The 15,836-nt window shown below is 34.6% G+C and overlaps 1 protein-coding gene across 1 annotated transcript in view; it reads left to right on the top strand.

Annotated features, from left to right (window-relative positions):
• The window catches only part of elna (elastin a), a 63,676-nt gene that overhangs the window by 41,869 nt on the left and 5,971 nt on the right, over positions 1–15,836 (top strand). The window contains exons 27-50 of the mRNA XM_034314750.2: positions 62–94; positions 567–710; positions 873–905; positions 1,132–1,236; positions 1,404–1,436; positions 1,592–1,720; positions 1,841–1,873; positions 2,044–2,091; positions 3,148–3,219; positions 3,565–3,597; positions 3,909–3,971; positions 4,353–4,385; positions 4,499–4,579; positions 5,399–5,431; positions 5,577–5,702; positions 5,793–5,834; positions 7,668–7,709; positions 8,236–8,256; positions 9,007–9,021; positions 9,212–9,247; positions 9,322–9,345; positions 9,728–9,793; positions 10,694–10,759; positions 12,176–12,223. Of these exons, the coding sequence (XP_034170641.2) occupies positions 62–94; positions 567–710; positions 873–905; positions 1,132–1,236; positions 1,404–1,436; positions 1,592–1,720; positions 1,841–1,873; positions 2,044–2,091; positions 3,148–3,219; positions 3,565–3,597; positions 3,909–3,971; positions 4,353–4,385; positions 4,499–4,579; positions 5,399–5,431; positions 5,577–5,702; positions 5,793–5,834; positions 7,668–7,709; positions 8,236–8,256; positions 9,007–9,021; positions 9,212–9,247; positions 9,322–9,345; positions 9,728–9,793; positions 10,694–10,759; positions 12,176–12,223 (1,359 nt within the window). The remainder of the gene's footprint in view (positions 1–61; positions 95–566; positions 711–872; positions 906–1,131; positions 1,237–1,403; positions 1,437–1,591; positions 1,721–1,840; positions 1,874–2,043; positions 2,092–3,147; positions 3,220–3,564; positions 3,598–3,908; positions 3,972–4,352; positions 4,386–4,498; positions 4,580–5,398; positions 5,432–5,576; positions 5,703–5,792; positions 5,835–7,667; positions 7,710–8,235; positions 8,257–9,006; positions 9,022–9,211; positions 9,248–9,321; positions 9,346–9,727; positions 9,794–10,693; positions 10,760–12,175; positions 12,224–15,836) is intronic.

The raw sequence follows: 15,836 nt of genomic DNA, 5'->3' as shown, positions 1-15,836 counted from the left end.
CTTCAATGATCTGATATGTGACCACCTAAGTTAAAGATTATTATTCTCTCTTTTTCATTAGCAGGATACGCTGCTGCAAAAGCTGCAAAATATGGTAATTACCATGGATTTACCACATAACATTATTATAATTAGACAAATATCCAACTATTGGCAAAATTGATTTTGCAGGTGTATAGAACCAAACCAAAATACATTGTGCTAATTACAGGCTGGACAGTATATATAGTAGGGGTGTAAGACAGTAACACTATTTGTATCTGTTTAGTGCTCCAAATATCTGTATTGGTGTCTGTATTTGGATTTAAACCTGATGTGGGCATGGTCTAAACAGGAAGCGGTTTATTAGTTTGCCTCCTATTCCTATCTGTTTAGGACTCACTATTCATTCATTTGGAATACTGTATTTGTGTTTGGTTACATCTCTAATGTATGCTATACATATGCCCTGATGTTCTAAACCAAACTCACCAAACCAAAATTTAAATGTTAGTGTTGTTACGCTCTTGTGTCAAAGCTTACTGAGTCATAAGTTAAAGCACTATTTTCATTGACCTGTGTACCAGGAGCTGTGCCAGGTGCTGTACCAGGAGCTGTGTCAGGTGCTGTACCAGGAGTTGTGCCAGGTGCTGTACCAGGAGTTGTACCAGGTGCTGTGCCAGGAGTTGTGCCAGGAGTTGTGCCAGGTGCTGTGCCAGGAGCTGTGCCAGGTGGTGTGCCAGACGGTGTATTCTATTTTATAGTTTGTTCAAAATAAGTAAAGAAATAAAAATAAAGAAAATACAGTTATACATTAATAAAAGGAGGCCATCTCATAATAAGTGTAGTAAACCCACAGTAGTAAAACAAAGGCTTTGTTTCACTTTGTTTAGGATATCTTGCTGGTGCTAAAGCATTGAAATATGGTATGTACATTTGGTTACATCTATAATATATACTATACAGTACCTATGCCCTGATGTTCTAAACCAAACTCATCCAACCAAACCAAACTTTAAATTTCAAGGTGTTTTACATGTTTATGTTAAAGCTTATTGGGTTATATATATATATATATATATATATATATATATATATATATATATATATATATATATATATATATATAATTTTTTTTTTCTTCATTTACAGGTGTGCCAGGAGCTGTGTCAGGTGCTGTACCAGGAGTTGTTCCAGGTGCTGTACCAGGAGTTGTGCCAGGTGCTGTGCCAGGAGCTATACCAGGAGCTGTGCCAGGTGGTGTGCCAGGCGGTGTATTCTATTTTATTTTATAGTTTGTTCAAAATAACTAAAGAAATAAAAATAAATAAAACACAGTTATACATTAATAAAAGGAGGCCATCTCACAATAAGTGTAGTAAACCCACAGTAGTAAAACAAAGGCTTTGTTTCACTTTGTTTAGGATATCTTGCTGGTGCTAAAGCACTGAAATATGGTATGTACATTTGGTTACATCTATAATATATACTATACAGTACCTATGCCCTGATGTTCTAAACCAAACTCATCCAACCAAACCAAACTTTAAATTTCAAGGTGTTTTACATGTTTATGTTAAAGCTTATTGGGTCATTTTTTTTCCATTTACAGGTGTGCCAGGAGGTTTGCCAGGAGTTGTGCCAGGTGCTGTACCAGGAGTTGTGCCAGGTGCTGTACCAGGAGTTGTGCCAGGGGCTGTACCAGGAGTTGTGCCAGGGGCTGTACCAGGAGCTGTGCCAGGTGCTGTACCAGGAGCTGTGCCAGGCGGTGTATTTTATTTTATAGTTTGTAAAATAAATAAATAAATAAAAATACAGTTATATATTAATCAAAGGCTTTGTTTTACTTTGTGTTGTTTAGGATATCCTGCTGGTGCTAAGGCACTGAAGTATGGTATGTACATTCACCCAGAAGTTACAAAGCTTCAAATCATGTCAGTTTTGTTATTTACACTGTCTGAATGGTGATTCACCTCCAAACATGATCTTGAAGTTAGGGTTAGGCTTAATCTCTCTGAAAATTAAACAAAAGGGATGACGCCTTGATGGACTTCTATTGCTCAGGTCCTGGTGCTGCTGGTTATGGAGTTCTTGGTGGATTGCTACCTGGAGGTAAACACGATGATCTTTCATGCACACATGTTCAGTATGTTTATAACAATATGAAAATAAATTATTAGAGTCCAAGTATACACTCTTAGAAAAGTTAGGTTAAATATGGCACTCTAAACATGTCCTTCGGTTTTTCCTTCTGGTGGAACTCATAAATGTTCTACGCAGAACCCAACCCAACAAATGATACAATATTTTCATATTTAAGACCAGTAAAAAGTTTTAAGACCAGTTTAAAAAGGTGTTGCAGCCATGTCACACCCCCTGTCATGTACAAACAGGAGAGAAAACCACATTCAATTAGATCATACATGAACCTGTCAACTCATTTGATTGCTTTTTACCATATGTCACACTGTAGACATGTTAACCTAGACTTAGATAAATACACTATATGGCCAAAAGTTGTGGACACCTGACCATCACATTCTATGTGCTTTTTGAACATCCCAATCCAGATTTATTCCCCCCTTTGCTGTTATAATAGCCTCCACTCTTCTCGGAAGACTTTCCACTAGATTTTGGAGTGTGGCTCCAAATTTGAATCTACATTTGAATCTGTCGATCTCATTCTGGTTTCTTGGTGTTCAAACAGAAAACATAGAACCAAAAAATGTTTTGTAATAACTGAGAACACATAGAGAAAAGTCATCTAATTATCACCTCTCTGTGACACATGGTATCTATCTGCTACTAAAACTGAAATTTATTTTGAGGAGATCTTGTGTTTATATATCTAACACTTTCCATTTATATGATCCAGTGATTATTAGAAATGTTGCTAGGTTAAATAATGCATGCATTCTTTACATTGGTGAATTGAATTAATTCAATATGTTAAGCATTTACCCACTTCTGTGCTCTCCCTGTGTTATATACCTGAAACAGTGAATGTAATGTACCCTTAAACTAAAGTTTGGCCATTAAATACCTATATTTAATCCCCTAAAGCTCTCAAGTCTGAAAAGTAATGTATAGAATATAAGAATATAAGAATATAATTACAGAGCATAACCTTAAATGCTGCTTATTTTTGGGGCTCTATGGTTGTGTCAGGAGGGGCTGGTACCGTGCAAGGAGTTGTTGGAGGAACAGGTGGAATCCCAGGAACGGCCACAGGAGTTGGAAGTAATTAATCTGAATATACATTCAAAGTGACATTTTTCTTTTAAGAATTTTTTTAAAACTATCCATTACTTCTCATATATCATTGCAGAAATGTTTAAGGTTCATTTTAACAGTATAAAACATACCACTACTCTGAAACTGATGATGTTTCTTCTTGTTGAAATGTCCAGAAGATAGCACAAGCCCAGTGGCTATAATTTATTTCTGCTTAGGCAATCACAGATAAAACAAACTAAATGAAATGATCATGACATCCAATTTACCACAGGAAAATAGATACATGATATTATATGAACAAAAGTTAAGAGGAGATTTTTTTTTAAAAATGGCCTTATTTCTTTACAGCATATCCTGGTGGAGTTAAGCCTCCTAAATATGGTAAGATTTACTATCATTATGTTATGTATATTTTATTATATAAATTTGTAAATATATATATATATATATATATATATATATATATATATATATATATATATATACATATATATATATATATATATATATATATATATATAGATAGATATATATATATAGATAGATAGATAGATAGATAGATTATAATTTTACAATCCATAATAAGTGACAAAACGTAAAGAATGAGACCTAAAAGTAAAGAATTTTTCCTATTGGAATTCTAAAATTAGTAATCACGGCTTATCAAAGCTAAAACCTACAAACCTCTCTAGGAGTTGTAGGAGGACCAGGGGGAGTACCAATACCTGGAACAGTGACTGGAATTGGAACTGGAGGTAAATGATGATTCTGACCCTTAAGAAATGTAACATGTTTACTTGAACCATAAGATAAAGATGCCATTAAAAAATATCATATTCTGTGTGGCCATGACTGTTTACATACAATTATCATTAAATGTTAATTGTTACAGCTACCATAATGTTTGATGTTATGCTAATTTGTACTTGGCATTGGTTAAATCTTCTCAAGATATCATAAGCCCAGTTGCTTTCATTTATTTCTACTAGGCATTTCAATCACTCGGACTAAAAATCTTCAGAGATGCTAAATGAATTGTTCATGGCATCAAATTAACTAGGAAAATGTCACATTATAGGAATAAAACAGTCAATTTGGTTGATTAATGCACTAATATTGCCTTATTGTCTTTACAGTATATCCTAGTGGAGTTAAGCCTCCTAAATATGGTAAAATTTACTATATTTTTTTTACATATCCCAAAGTAGGGAGTAAGCCAAATTAGACAAAATTAGTGATCATACTTTACTAACTAAAGTCTAAAAACAATGCTCTCTTGAAGGTACAGGGACTGTACTAGGAACAGGAGTAGCACCGTTGCCTGGAACTGGGACTGGAGGAGTACCATTGCCTGAAACTGGAGGTAAATGAGCATTCAAACAAAGGTGATTTTGTCATTGCTAATTCCTACCCACTAGCTAGTTCTAATTCTTCATCCAAGACACATGAATCCAGCCACTATCTTTAAGAGCCATGGCTCATGTTATGTCACAGAGCAGCTGAACACACTCGGAGCAAAGCGTTAACTGCACTGTTCTGTATAAACTTAAATGTTACAAAGCACTTTACACTGGAGACTCCTTCCAAAAATTCAAAAAAAATAAATAAATAAACAAATAAATATCACAGAACAGTTCGCCATATCAACAATTACATTTTTTTATTTTTTAAGTAACAATACCTTTTATTAATCCACGTATTGTTATTTTTGGAATACGTAGAATCCCTGTAAATTACCTGTTTCTATAGAAATAATAAAATATTATAATAAGTGCATTAATATGAACCTGAGAGCTGCCCTGCAGCCAGCACTTCAGTCAGAGCCATGCTGTTATAGGAAATTATTCAATACCTCCTGACCAATCAGATTCAAGAATTCTACGGTGCTGTGGTATAATTGACATTTTTATGTCAGAGGTCAGAGCATAAACATAATAAATTGTCATAAAATACATTTCATTAAACGTAATAAATCATATGCTTGCTAGATAGCAAAAATGAACCTACCTAAAGAGCAATGAATGAACAATCACAAACACAGGAGTGCTTTATACGAATTTATACGTACATCCAATATATGTTATGTCCACAGTTTACCAATTCAAAGTTTATTTTATTATTAATAAAATCAATACACTGATTTGATGATGTGAGTGAATGAAATGCATTTTACTATTTGCAGGATATCCTGGTGGAGTCAAACCTCCTAAACCTGGTACAACAACGCATGCACCCTGAGACCTTGCCCAGCTTGTGGACTAACACTGTAGCTTATAAGCTTCACCATGTCATAGCCATTGTTATGCAACAAAATTGTGTTTGTGAAAGCCATATGTTTAAAGTTTAGTACTCTCTCATAGGTGTACCAAGCACTGGCATTACTGGAACAGGTATTTCGGTACCCGCAGCCACACCTGGTGTGGGTGTTTTGCCAGATGGAACTGGACTCATTGTTCCAAGTGGCACGCGTTTGCCTGAGAAACCAGGTACCTATAATACATTTGCCTCAACTAAGTGAACATTCACCATCCAGCACTGTTGTTCTGTCATTGACCATATCCGTTTTTTGTGTAAAGCAAAGGTCCCAACTCTGCCCCCTGGTGGAACTATTGGTCCTGGTAAGGTCCTTAACATTTTGGAACAGTCGACCGTTGTTTTTTCCCTCTATAATCTGACAGAATGATGTCTGAATATCTGAAATTTCTGAATTCTTACCTATGATAGTATCTTTGATAATGTTATATAGGAGATTTAAAATGACTGTTTACTGTATGTATGTATATGTGATCTTACTATTATAAGGTTCTATATGGATGAAGAGCTGTTTGAAATATGGGACATCAAATAATGACAGCTAGCAAAACCCTAAAGTTCTGCAATCTGCATTTACAGCTGACCAAGAGCTATAAGCTTACTTCAAATTTGCATGATCAAAATTCTCAGACAATTATAGCATAAGTTTTTGAAAACTGGTCAAACACAGATATAACTTTATTATTCCGTATCATTAAATAGTGTTTAGTTTTAAAAGATTCTATCTGGCCATTCCTTACTAAGCAGTCTTTTAATCTTATTAAATAACTAATAAATGATAATGAAGCAAAAATATATTTTGAGCCTATTAAGACCACATTATGATCATATATGATTTTCAATAAGTTTTATTTTTTTGAATATATTCTCTAAGATCTAATATCCAAGATATATCACTTTTTAAAAACTGAAGCTGTTCCTAAACAAGATATTTCATTGTAAAATATTTAACAATAATAAAATGCATTAGAACATACAATACCCATTTAAACACATCTTACAAGCCTGCTAGCTGCATGTAGCTAGCTAATGTCAGTAATATTTAATGCTAAAGTTATCTGATTTTAGCTACAACATTTGCTTTCTAATGCACTGCGGACTTTCTAAAGTGCCAAAATGTTTATACATTGTAAAACCAGTTAGAACAGTAGCCGTGTTTTGTACGCTACTCCCATGGTGAATATGTAGAACAGCTACAGCTAATACTGAGTTCATCCTGGATGGTGAATGGCTGGCAGATAAATCTTTTTTTTTAATTACATCAAAAACTTATTATTATTATTATCACAGAAAGAATAAAGTATCCCCTAGAGATGATGTTTATCTATGTGGTTAACTCATTTTGAACAAAATAACAGAGGACACCTTAAATAGTACACATAGACTGTTCTTCTGAATAATAAGTATGAACTGAATAAGATTGTGAATTTGTATTTGATAACAAATAATGAGTTCTTGTTAGTGGAGTCAGACCCTAAAACAGATTCCTTTGGTCCAATGTTGCACCTGAAATTTCATAGAATATGTTCACTTTCCCAGGTGAAAGATACATAAGGTACAAAAGACTTACCCTTGAAGATACGGTCCCAGTTATATGCATTGTACCCTGAATGATGCTGTTTAGTACCTTTCGTTCCGAGAGTGTTTAGCCAGGAAATGTTCAGCTAGGTATTCTCTTGAGATCAAGTCAAGAGTCGTTTATTTGTCATTTGCACAGTTACACTGGGTACACTGGGCACTGAAATGCTGACGAGGCTCAGATTGACAGTATAAACACATACTAGATATGAACGAACATATAGAAGCTATTGAGACTTGGAGAGTCCATAGACATCTGCATCAGCATTGCAAGCATTGCTACCCGCAGTAGAAAATTATTGTGTTCCTCCACTGACCTCTTATCAGAGGTCTTTAAATGCTAGCTTGCTAAACCTTTGCTATTTTGCTATTTCTGCCCAGCCAAATTAAGGCTAATCTGACCCTTTGTAGCTGATTCACCCCAACACACTACTATTTCATGGCAGTGCCAGTGGCTGCTGCCAATGCTGATTTTGTCAACAGCTATGAAGCCGGTCACCTCTCTGCTGCATTTCTTTAAACTGCAAAGGTTGAAGTTGGAACCTGTTGTTTCTTGGCAGGACCGACGGCTAGTGTTGAAACTGGCAAGGCCATTAAGCCCAGTAAGATCGCCTAAGTGGCATGAAACTTTGTGATAAATGTTCTGTTTTTCTCTAGAAAAATAACCCTTCCATCCACACATCTCTGTTTCTGTCTTCCATTTTCCACTAACCATGAAGACCATGCAGCTAACTCTGCTTGACGTGGACATGGCATGCTTTTAATTTATACTTTGGCAAACCTTAAGAGGTTGTGTGGGTGACAGGACTTTTTGGGGGAGTACTCGGTTTGTGAGTCTTACATAGTAAGTGTCAGATTTACCAAAAAGAAATGTCTTATGTTTTATAGAGAACAGCAAAAGGAGGGAAATAATGCACAATACTGTCAGTTCGTTTACATTCTTGTAGCTTCTGAAATATGTTCATATGATAGAAGATAGATAGGAAAAAACATATGATGGAAGACACAGAATCATGTTTTCGTTCAAGTAGAGCATCAACTATTTCCCCCCTAAAAGTTCTCTTGCTTTGTCTATGTCTATATGTCTATGTGCCTTTTAATTACTTATTTTATGCTTTTTCTATGCAGGCACAGGTGAAATACCTCAAGGTATTAGTTTCATTCTGAGTTCTTGTATTAAGGTTTACATGTAAAAACCTTTCCACGGTTGTTTTAAAACGTGGTTAGCCTGCTTACTCAGTGTTGTTATACAGAAGATAGAAAGTTTGCTAGAAAGGTCCACATTGCATCTGGTTGAGGACTTGAATAAAGTTATCTGAAAACAAATGCCAGTATGAATCATTTGAGCACTCAGCAAACACAGACACAGACTGTGCCGTTGCGTTTTACCCACAATCTGTATGTATTTATAGATTCAAATACACACTTCATTTGGGCTTGTATGGTTGCTATGTATGCTCGTATATAATGTGTATTTTTAAAATTGTGTGTACTTAATTTATGTAGACTATTGGGTCTCAGGACAATAAAGAACCTAAACTAACCTAACAGAAATGGAATAAAAAAGCTGAACATAAACATTTTATCCTATATATACACAGATTTACATGAACTACTATATTTCTCATTGTCCTTAGCTTAAAAAGATGTACCCTTTTTGTGTGTGTGTATATGTGTGTGTGTGTGTGTGTGTGGATGTGTGTGTGTATATATATAAGTAAGTGGTTACCTCTGTATATTGGCAATTGACTATTTTATATTTTTCTTTTATATTTATTTTACTTTTATTTATATATATATATATATATATATATATATATATATATATATATATATATATATTTTTTTTTTTTTTTTCTTTATTGCAAATTAATGTTTGTTTGTTTGTTTTCTCAACAGCTGGTGTTCAGCCTGGTAAGTGCATGAACAGGATCAATATGCATGTCTCTGTCCACTAGAGGTCACTATATTTTGTTTTATTTTATTTTTAAAATATTGTTAAAAAAAAACATATTTTTAAAATGCCCCATTACTCTGAAATGTCTTTAAATATCTTGAAATTTATTCGTTTCATTTTTTCTCGTAAAATAAAATCTTTCTTCAGGTACTCTTGTTAAACCTCCAAAGACTGGCGCAGCAGGCAAGTGTTTTCCTTTTCATAACAAATTTTCCAGTTTTCAACCCATACATTCATGACATTGTTCATTTCCACAGGTCCAATCCCATATGGTGGCTATGGTGAGTGTTCATTTTTCACTATATTTCATGGTACACCAAAATCATATGCCTGAATGAATTCAGTGAATTTTCCCATTTACCCAGGCCATCTCTGTTAATTTTGTAGAAGCGTGGTCATAAAGTGTATTTAAAAAAATACATATTATGCTCTGCTTAAGTATCAGCAATGTAGATTTTGTTTAAGGAGGCAGAGTGCAAATAAAGGAAGGAGGACATGTAAATTCACCTTTTTGTTTACAAAAGCCAGTATTTCACTTTGTAAGGTCAAAAATGGCCTGCAAATGTAAATGATGAAAAATTTCCAAACATTGTTTTATTTTGTACACGGGTCATTTTGACCCAAACAGCACAAAATTGTTAAATGGAGTTTCTTCTCGCTCAGGTCCTTATGGCGTCGCTCCATTAGGAACTGGAGTTCTCCCAGGAGCCAAACCAATTACAGCACCAGGTATAATAAGCAACATGCTCTTGCCTTTAAAATGTATAAAGGCTGAAAGAGAATGATCAATAACATCAGCTGTGTCCTGAACTGCATGTGTAAATTCAGGGTTTATCTTATAGCACTTTTCCACTGAGGTGCTAGTACATAATTAGGAAACATTATGCTGTTTTATATCAGTATACAATATATACGTAGGAAGCAGGTCTCTGTTACTGAAGTATCTATCTGTGTGTAATTTTTTATCGATTTAATCTGTTGGTCTGGCCTTCCTTTTTTTCCTCATAAGTCAAAGCATCAAAAGATTTCTGCTAAATTAACAGAATTGGTGTCTGTCAGCTAAGCTGCTAACTAGCTGGCTCAATTTCACTGAAGAAGTGGTGAGAGCTAGATATCTAAACCTATAAATAAATAAGATGGTGTTATCTTTGTGATTGCAAAGTTTATACATTGTTCTAAACCTAAAATGAGGAAAAATGTCTTTGTACAAAATGATAATAATAGAATCAATCTATTAGGTTTGAAAAAAAAGCCCCCATGATAGGAATTTGTCCCTTATAACTGCTTAGATGTCTGTGTAACATCAAGAACTCTTCCTAGGAGATTGTGTTCAACAACACAAACAGACATGACAATTATCCAGGAAATGCCATCCGTGCTAGTTTTCTCTAAAAGAACAGATTTTCGTTCTTGCCCAACTCACTAACCTAAACCTTGGTAATTGCTTTGTGTATTTATGTTGTAAGATCATATTCAGACACTACCTAATTTTTCTACAATTAGTCAGAATCATAGCAGATAGCCCTTACCAAATGAACCAGACACTTGCTTAAAGTTCCTAATACTGTAAGGATATGTCTAATTTTTTTTTTTAAGAAATTGAGTCATCATTTTATGGTTCTATTTCAGGTGTGAGATATCCTACTGGTGTTGGCCTTGGACCAGGTGGAGCTGGTGTTAAACCAGCCAAACCAGGTAAATCATCTGCTCATTGAGTTTAGTTGACTATATTCAGTCATAATTAAATTCAGGAATCAAATATCAAGACATAATGTGCCACTGGAATTATGATATTACATGCAGACCCTACAAAACATTTTGGCAATGATGGTAACATCAGTATGGTAATTCTGCACTAGATCTAGTTAGAACTGTTTGTAGACTGTAAGCCAGAAGTTAAAACGAGAAGGAGGAAAAATCTCATAATAACTCCCCATGGAAGGCCTTCACTGTTTGAAGCTTAGTTCCTAACGGTCTTTGCTAAATTAAGCAGCAGTTTATGTACAGTCAGATCCTCTGTGGTGATAAAAGATCTCTAGTGAGGAAATGAATACTTTAAGTGTGGAACCCTTCCCAAAACACTTTCTTCACTCTTTTTGAATCTGGTCCAGTGCCCTAACAGTCTTCTCTATAATCTCTTCAGGCTATGGCTCATTGGGCACTGGATATCAGCAAGACGAATATATATATATATATATATATATATATATATATATATATACATAATATATATATATATTATGTATATATATATATATATATATATCACATAGGGCCGGATACGAAGCTGAAGTTCAATACACTAAATAAATATGTGCGGAAAGGTACTCAGACTGTTGCTAAGTTAACTTGATTCCGTCCATTCTGGTTATTGAAATTGCCTGCATGCAGTTCATGCCTCCAAGGTTATCCATTTCTTCTTGTTTAAATTTGTCATCTAGGCCACCCCTTTCAAAACAAACACTTTCCTTTCATCCCAAAGGAATGAAAAACCTGATAAAGCTGATGTTATTTCAAGAGTGAAGAACAGTATGTTGTCGATTGCAGTATGATATAGCAAAGCTTCAACTAAAATTAAAGTAAAGCTTAACAAAAATTTTGTTAACTAATAAGTCACTAAATGAAGTCTCCAGGTATAAATGTTGGACAGTTGTTTTTCTGTAAGGAGACAGCCATTTAACATTTAAGGAAGGAGACTCCAGTGTCAGTGCTTTGTATCAGTAAGTTTTCCCCCATGACAGAGTCTTCATGATACTTTCTGAATTCAAGCTAACATGGCAAGCTGTGTTTTTTTGTGTAAGTGATACCAGGAACTAACTTGTTTCACAGATGTTCCACAACATTGAATTTAACTATAAATGGATAAATGACCCATTTTCCTTTTTTCATAATGAGCATATTTAGCACTCACACTACAATAATCCCATTCCTAGATTCCTTTCTCTCCATATAAACGTTATACAGTATATTGTAATATACTGAAAGTATGTTATGTAGATTTGAAATATACTCCATTTCATATCCTGATATTTCATATCTTTGGCATAACCCTCTAGAGTATGCAGATGCAGTGCTGCAGTATTTTGCTATATAAATCTTTCCTATTAACAGGTGCCGTCGCTCCAGGAACTTATGGAGGCTATCCACAGGCTTATCCAGGTGAGAAAATCAGCAGTATTTTGTTTGTACTTTACAGATGTGATTCTGAAGATTTTACATTATACAGTAATTCACAATACAGTGAGAGATTATTATTATAAATTATATCACAGTGCTTTTGAATTCTTGAATCTGATTGGTCAGAAGGACTGGATTTATTTTCTATAACAACAGCTCTGGCAATAGTTCTGGCTGCAAGGCAAATCACAGGTTCATAGTTATGTACTCAATCTAATATGTTATTATTTATATAGTAAGGACTGATTGGCAGGGTCTTGAATGGCAGGTGTGCCACATAATCTAAGTCTAATGATGAATGGAGTAAAAAATTTAGAACTGTTGATATGGTTGATATGGAAGCTTTCTGTAAGGAGATGTTTATTTAAGGTTTATGGAACTATTATTTAACAATTATGGAGTCAGCACTTTGTAACAGTCAGAAAGTTTTCTGGCACTGGAAAGTCTACAAGTCTCGATAAAATGACAAGCTGCGTATTTTTTTGTCTTATTATCTTCAAGAGACAGGGAAAACGAGAGGCTGGTGTGGGTACGACTGTTTATATCTTTTATAACATAAGTGAGAACAAGAGATAACTAATGTTCCACAACATTAAATTAAAACTATAGAAATGGTTGATGTGTCATTTATTAATAAATTTAAAAAACAGTAATCGTTACCACATTTCTGTGGTATAGGTGGAATAAAACGCTTCAGGATGTGCTGTTATAGGAAAATAATCAACTTTTGGGTAGAATCCTCTAACCACACAATTTTATATTTTATTCCTTACATATCATATGTAGAACTGATCTGGTAACTGATTGGGTTTGTTATTTATTGTTCACTGACCTTTAGAATAAAATTTTCTGGGAAGAGATGGGACCATATGCCATAGATCAATGACAAGACAGTGCGCTTAAAGGAGAACAGCCTCATTTATCAACAAATTAAAGCAAGACTCTATAGCCTGGCTCATGGCAGGGTGACTTCATTTAGATGAGTATTTGACCATGCAGGTCATAGTATAGAGAAAAATCTAAAATACGATGAATATTAAGTTCAAACGAACAGTATCAGAGGTTATAATATATTGAGCTTGTTCCTGAAGGCAAAACTTTTCATAGAGTTTCTGAAAAGAGGGATCAATTGTTCAGCTTTGCACTAAAGTGTTCTCTACACAGTGACACAAAAGTGAGAACTTACAGAATCTTTTTCAAAGACACACAATACAGCAGAAGTTGGAATGTGATATTTTAAGCTTTTAGTATGTTATAAAGGGAACCTTGTGGTTATGGAGATAACGCAGTGTACACACCACATACAGTAACTGAATACTTTATTCAGAATAAAGAGATAAAGTGTTCTAAACAGATACAAATTCAGATACAAATAGGAGGTGCAATATCCATTTTTTTTTGTGTGTGTGTGTGTATTGTCAGTGGTTTGCCTGACCTAAACACCAACAGTATTTAGCTCCAAAACACAACCATATTTCTACACAGACTGTCCCGAAATTCACAAAAGAAATATGCTTTTATTTATAGAGCTTCCACTCCATATAAGCCAAGCAGATTACACAATGTGCACAGAGCAGAGCAGAATATCTCTGCTAGGGTCTCCAAAAAATAATGAGTCTATTACCTCATTGTGCATGGGACAACTCATTGCTCTTAAACGAACATGCTTCATCATTATTGAAAGAAAACCTTATCGGCAAAACATCCAGGCATTGTAACAAAATACTGCTTAAAATATTCAACCCTAATTACCTTCATTATGTAACAGGATTTTATGTCATGGTGTCACTCTGACATACCAGGAGCACCCTGAGCTACAACACAACACACATCACTTGACTCAGGTGTTGAAAGAAGTAATTTTTTTACAGATGAAGCCTATTGGAAAAAGCTTTTACAAATGTTTACATCAGGGCTTACATAGGTCTGATGTAGCCCAATGAAGACAGCAGATGCTACATAGTATGCACATCCAAGTAATTTTGCATGACAGTTCAAAACATTTTCCAATAGTACAATGAATTATAATAATGTATGTAACCTCACAAGTTTGAAGAACAAGTAGAACAAAATCCTGGCTCATTTTATGTTATTATCTTATTATCCTCAATAAGAGGCTGTAGTTTATATGCTGTCATCTATATTCATCACATAATGTGGTAGGCAGATATTCTTAGATATTCATCCAAGTTACATGTGACAGTTCTCTCTTTCACCTCTTTGGTTTACATTTGAAACTGAGTGCATTTACCCTTGTTCTGGAGTAGGACTGGGACTATGGCAGTATTGCAAGATGACAGGTAATGACAGAAAGCCTGACATTGGCTCAGTTTTGCAGCACACAGAAAGAGAAAGAAACAGAGTGCAAGCTGTGCCCTGGTATCATCCATAGGTGGTTTAAACCAGCTAAAAAGTGTGCAGTGCAATATTTTAATATATGAGCCTCCTTCCACAGCAAGTATATCTATTCATGCTACTGGAGAACTATTCTCATGCAGAATTTAGTTGCTATAATAACCTATTTAGTGCTTAACAATATAATTCAATAAATAAAATAAATGTTTCATATGATTTTGGCGTGTGTCCATGGAAATTGTTTTGTAGGTAGTCGTAAGCAATGTTAGCCTTGTAGCACTAGTACAAAACTAAATAAGGCATAAAACTTATCTCTGCTGATTGCCTACATTTGGATAAAACTGTATAGATTTTATCTTTTTGATGGGCCATTTTTTTAGTCATTTTGATCTGAACAGATGTTTAGATAGATTTTTTAATTCAGCTGAACTCTGCTGCAGAGGATTGTGTGTAAGTGCTGGAGGAGAGATACTTGATTTACATACTTGTGGAATAGAGATAGCCTCTCAGCTTCTTTCTCTTTCTGTTTGCAATGTTGGGGTTTCATTTTTTTAGAAACACTAACGTGCCAAACAATATAGCAATGATAAAATAAAAACAAAATATTGTGCTCAAACAAGTTTCTTTGTTCCAGTATAAAAAGCAAAAATAAGTCCCATAAACAGAATTCCTGATCTTATCCTTTTCCACATGTGGTTATATAGTAGATATATATGCTGGGACACTTTTTTGTTTTTTATTCACATATGCTTTACATTTTTTTATTACTTATCCTGAACTTCACTGAAGCACTTACCTGCATGAAGACGCTGATGGTAGAAACATGTGCCTCACCCTATTAATAGCTGAATTGTGTGGGAGTTTGATAGACGTTTGCTATTTGCTATGTAAAATCATACCAGGCCCTGGTGCAAATATCATGCAAAATGTATTTGCACCATGACAGTCATCACTGCAGACACACTGGTCTGATATTATACCAGCAATTGTCTATTGTTATCACGTGCTTTCTGACTCAGCAATAAGCTTTTTGTTTCTTTAAATATATTCTTGCTCATTTCCATAAACAGAAACTGATTGTCCTCTACTTCCTAACTCTCTGCAGCGTTGATGTTGAAGTGTAGCGTAATACACTGCTTAGCACTAAGAACCTTAACAAGAGATTAAAAAACACTTCTCTGTCAACTTATTTATATGAATAGTTCCTTACTTTTCCAGTAGCTTCTGTGGTAAATAGTAT

Source organism: Pangasianodon hypophthalmus, chromosome 21 (assembly GCF_027358585.1).
Source record: "Pangasianodon hypophthalmus isolate fPanHyp1 chromosome 21, fPanHyp1.pri, whole genome shotgun sequence".
Lineage (NCBI taxonomy): Eukaryota > Metazoa > Chordata > Actinopteri > Siluriformes > Pangasiidae > Pangasianodon > Pangasianodon hypophthalmus.
This window is presented reverse-complemented; position numbering and strand designations above follow the sequence as displayed.